The sequence below is a fragment of the Sorghum bicolor genome, chromosome 3 (assembly GCF_000003195.3).
Source record: "Sorghum bicolor cultivar BTx623 chromosome 3, Sorghum_bicolor_NCBIv3, whole genome shotgun sequence".
NCBI classification, from domain to species: domain Eukaryota; kingdom Viridiplantae; phylum Streptophyta; class Magnoliopsida; order Poales; family Poaceae; genus Sorghum; species Sorghum bicolor.
The window spans coordinates 74,293,704-74,296,562 of NC_012872.2; the positions used below are offsets into that span (position 1 = coordinate 74,293,704).

At 38.2% G+C, this 2,859-nt stretch overlaps 1 protein-coding gene across 1 annotated transcript in view; it reads right to left on the reverse strand.

Annotated features, from left to right (window-relative positions):
• The window catches only part of LOC110433786, a 14,132-nt gene that overhangs the window by 10,451 nt on the left and 822 nt on the right, over nt 1–2,859 (reverse strand). The window contains exons 2-7 of the mRNA XM_021456361.1: nt 2,097–2,176; nt 1,787–1,837; nt 1,192–1,707; nt 850–1,104; nt 383–448; nt 5–127 (exon numbers count right to left, since the gene is read on the reverse strand). Coding sequence (XP_021312036.1) covers nt 5–127; nt 383–448; nt 850–1,104; nt 1,192–1,707; nt 1,787–1,837; nt 2,097–2,176 — 1,091 coding nt within the window. The remainder of the gene's footprint in view (nt 1–4; nt 128–382; nt 449–849; nt 1,105–1,191; nt 1,708–1,786; nt 1,838–2,096; nt 2,177–2,859) is intronic.

The window sequence follows — 2,859 nt, forward strand, 5'->3', positions numbered from 1 at the left end:
TTGCCGACTCTGGGAGCTCAATCTTGAAGGAGCATTCGACTGATTTGCATTTGAAGTTGCTTCTGAACAAACTTCAGCTATGACTTCAGAAATTTCAGCAGGATTCAATCTTAAGGGTTGCTGCTCACTAGTAAAAGAAGGTAACATGATGAGCAAGACAAGCATGCAAATACATTGTTAGAAATGGTTGTGGCACATCATAAACAAGTCATCAAGCTACAGTATATACAGAGGATTTGCAAAATGCCTTTGGTAACTATTATTTTCCATTCCCTACATCAAGTATATAAGAGTCACAATGAACTCATCTATAAATACAGATGTTCCTACAAATAAGTGTGTGTGATACCATACAAGTAAATAAATCAAAGTGACAACATACCTGTAGTATCTATACTGAAAAAGAGGGCGTGCTCGAGGCTGGAATGTGTTTATTGGTATGTTCATCCTAAAAAAAGAAGGTTAGACCATTCCAAAATAAGTTTATTTGGATCATTGCCAATTTAAACAAATTATGAATGTAGTTACAAAGTTTATGCCAGAGAACTACTTTTGTACAGGTAGCAAGTATCAATAGCCTTTAGTTTAACATTTGCATATAGGACACTTAAGGATATGCCAGCAGAGCAGATGCACATAGCTGTTTCTGATCAGTTAATCTGATTCAAGATCACAACTAGAAAGATCCGGGATACTAATAAGAACAAAATTTGCCAGAGGAGCAAAGATTACTACAGAGAAAAAAAAGTTATGCTTAGAACAAACTCCCCGTGAAATGCTAAAATGAAGCATAAAAGGATAGGTGCACTATTAATTGCAGCAACATTACAAATAAATAACAGGCAATACCAGACTTGATTTGGGGCTGATCTCATGCGTTTTGAAGCAGTTATTGCTTTTAAATGACTTTGTGATGACGCAAAAGTACTTGGGGCAGAAGATGAAGGTTGCAGCAAATCAATATCTGGAAATTCCTGGGTGACAGAATATTTCCACTGTTGATCGTTAATTTTCGCATCCATATCTCCAACTAGAAGAGCGGCAGCACCAACTTCAAGGAAACCATGTATATGAAAATCTTGAAGACCCACAAAATCACTGCTGCTGATAAAAAAAATGAGAAACATATTTAGTGTTTGCAAAAAAACTAAAACAAATGGGGACAAAAAACTAGAAGGACAAGAGATCTACCTTTCTTTGGCAGATAAGGATGACTGCCGTTCACCATGCACATGCCATCGCCAGCTTAAAATGTCAAAGGATATATATTTGCTATCATCTACAGGTTCACCCACATCAACTTTTTCACTTGCTGATGATATAAAATCAGGTGAACTATGGCATTCCTTCGATTCAAGATGTTCTCTGTTGCTAATAACTTCTGGAGTTAGTTGAGAAACTAAGGACTTATTCAAAAATGATGAAAGTGAAGGAAGTGATTGCTTTGACGCAACTATTGATTGGAATGACAACTTTGGAGTATGCCTTGCAACCAATGAGCGAACATAGTTTAAAGACTTCACAAGAGATGCTGAAGCAAAGTTGGATATTGGTGGGGCAAGGGTTGAGGAATTTGTTGCAGCTGCTGCTGATACATAATTCTGGGCAAAAGATGCTGCTCTGTTATTTGTCATCGGTTCACATTTTGCAATCGTATTTGCACAAAACAGATCGATTTGTCGCAGAGTTTGCACCCTTGGAATATACCTGAAGACAAAGTCCTCGATTGTTTCAGTGCAAACAAATTTCACCAACTGAAATAAGAGACAAGAAGCAATCCACATACCGGATAAGATATCTCTTTAACAATGACACGCATCTCGGGACAACTGCTGGGCTGGTTCAAAATATTGTCCAAAATAGGAAAATGGGTAAAGTCAATGATCTCAAAATGAACCCAAGTACAAACAAAGAATATTGTTAAGAGTATTTTTTTTTCATTATAAAAAACTACTTCTTAAGTTAATATATATTGTTGAGAAACAAGAGATTTATCTACGGATCAAAGTTCCTGTCTCCCCTATTGTCTTGCAAAGAAAAGAAAAGCAATCAGAAGATTGATAAACACATTAAGATATCAAAATCTGAAAGCATACCTACGATCACTTTCTGCAAGCGCATGGTCAATGAGGACATTATAGGCCATATCCATGGTTGAAGGGTTGGCTATATAATCCTGCCAGCACATAATAATCTCCATTGAGAAATGGGATGATATGAAGGAAACACTTGAGGAGATAAGAAAAAATTAAGAGGATGCTTCTGCATTAGATAACTTCCTTTGCAACCAACATTGACATGATCAAGGCAGTAACACGGAAAGCAGGGAAACTAGGCGTGCTGGGCAGCTATGAGCTGACAGGTAGGCCAAGAATGTAAGGAAGCAAAACAGCCACACCTAGACAAGCGAATTTGCTACAGTTTCAAAAGATTCAACAGGGCATGTGGTGTATGCTATGCCATGCCATGGTAATACTTGTGTCGTACATGGTATGCAATCATTCGTCGATGATTAACCCATGAGTAACGGACTGTGAATCAGAACGCCATTGGTGGGGGTGGGGGGGGAGAGAGTTTTTAGTCATGAATTTTAAGTAAGTTTTGCCATCTTTTTTAATTATACTACTAAGCATAGACACAAAATTTGTCGTTTAGTACATGTGCAGTGCTGTATCAGCATGGCACGAGGAGCGAATAGATCGAGAATAGGTGTCAGTCGAGTGGGGGTTCACAAGGGTGCATAGCATATCAACAAAGCACCGACACGTTACTGCTTCACCACGTGTCAATCTAGCATAACTACTCCTAGATGTTTGGAGAGAAATGAATCCAGGCATGGCATGTTTGGGAATATTTTGC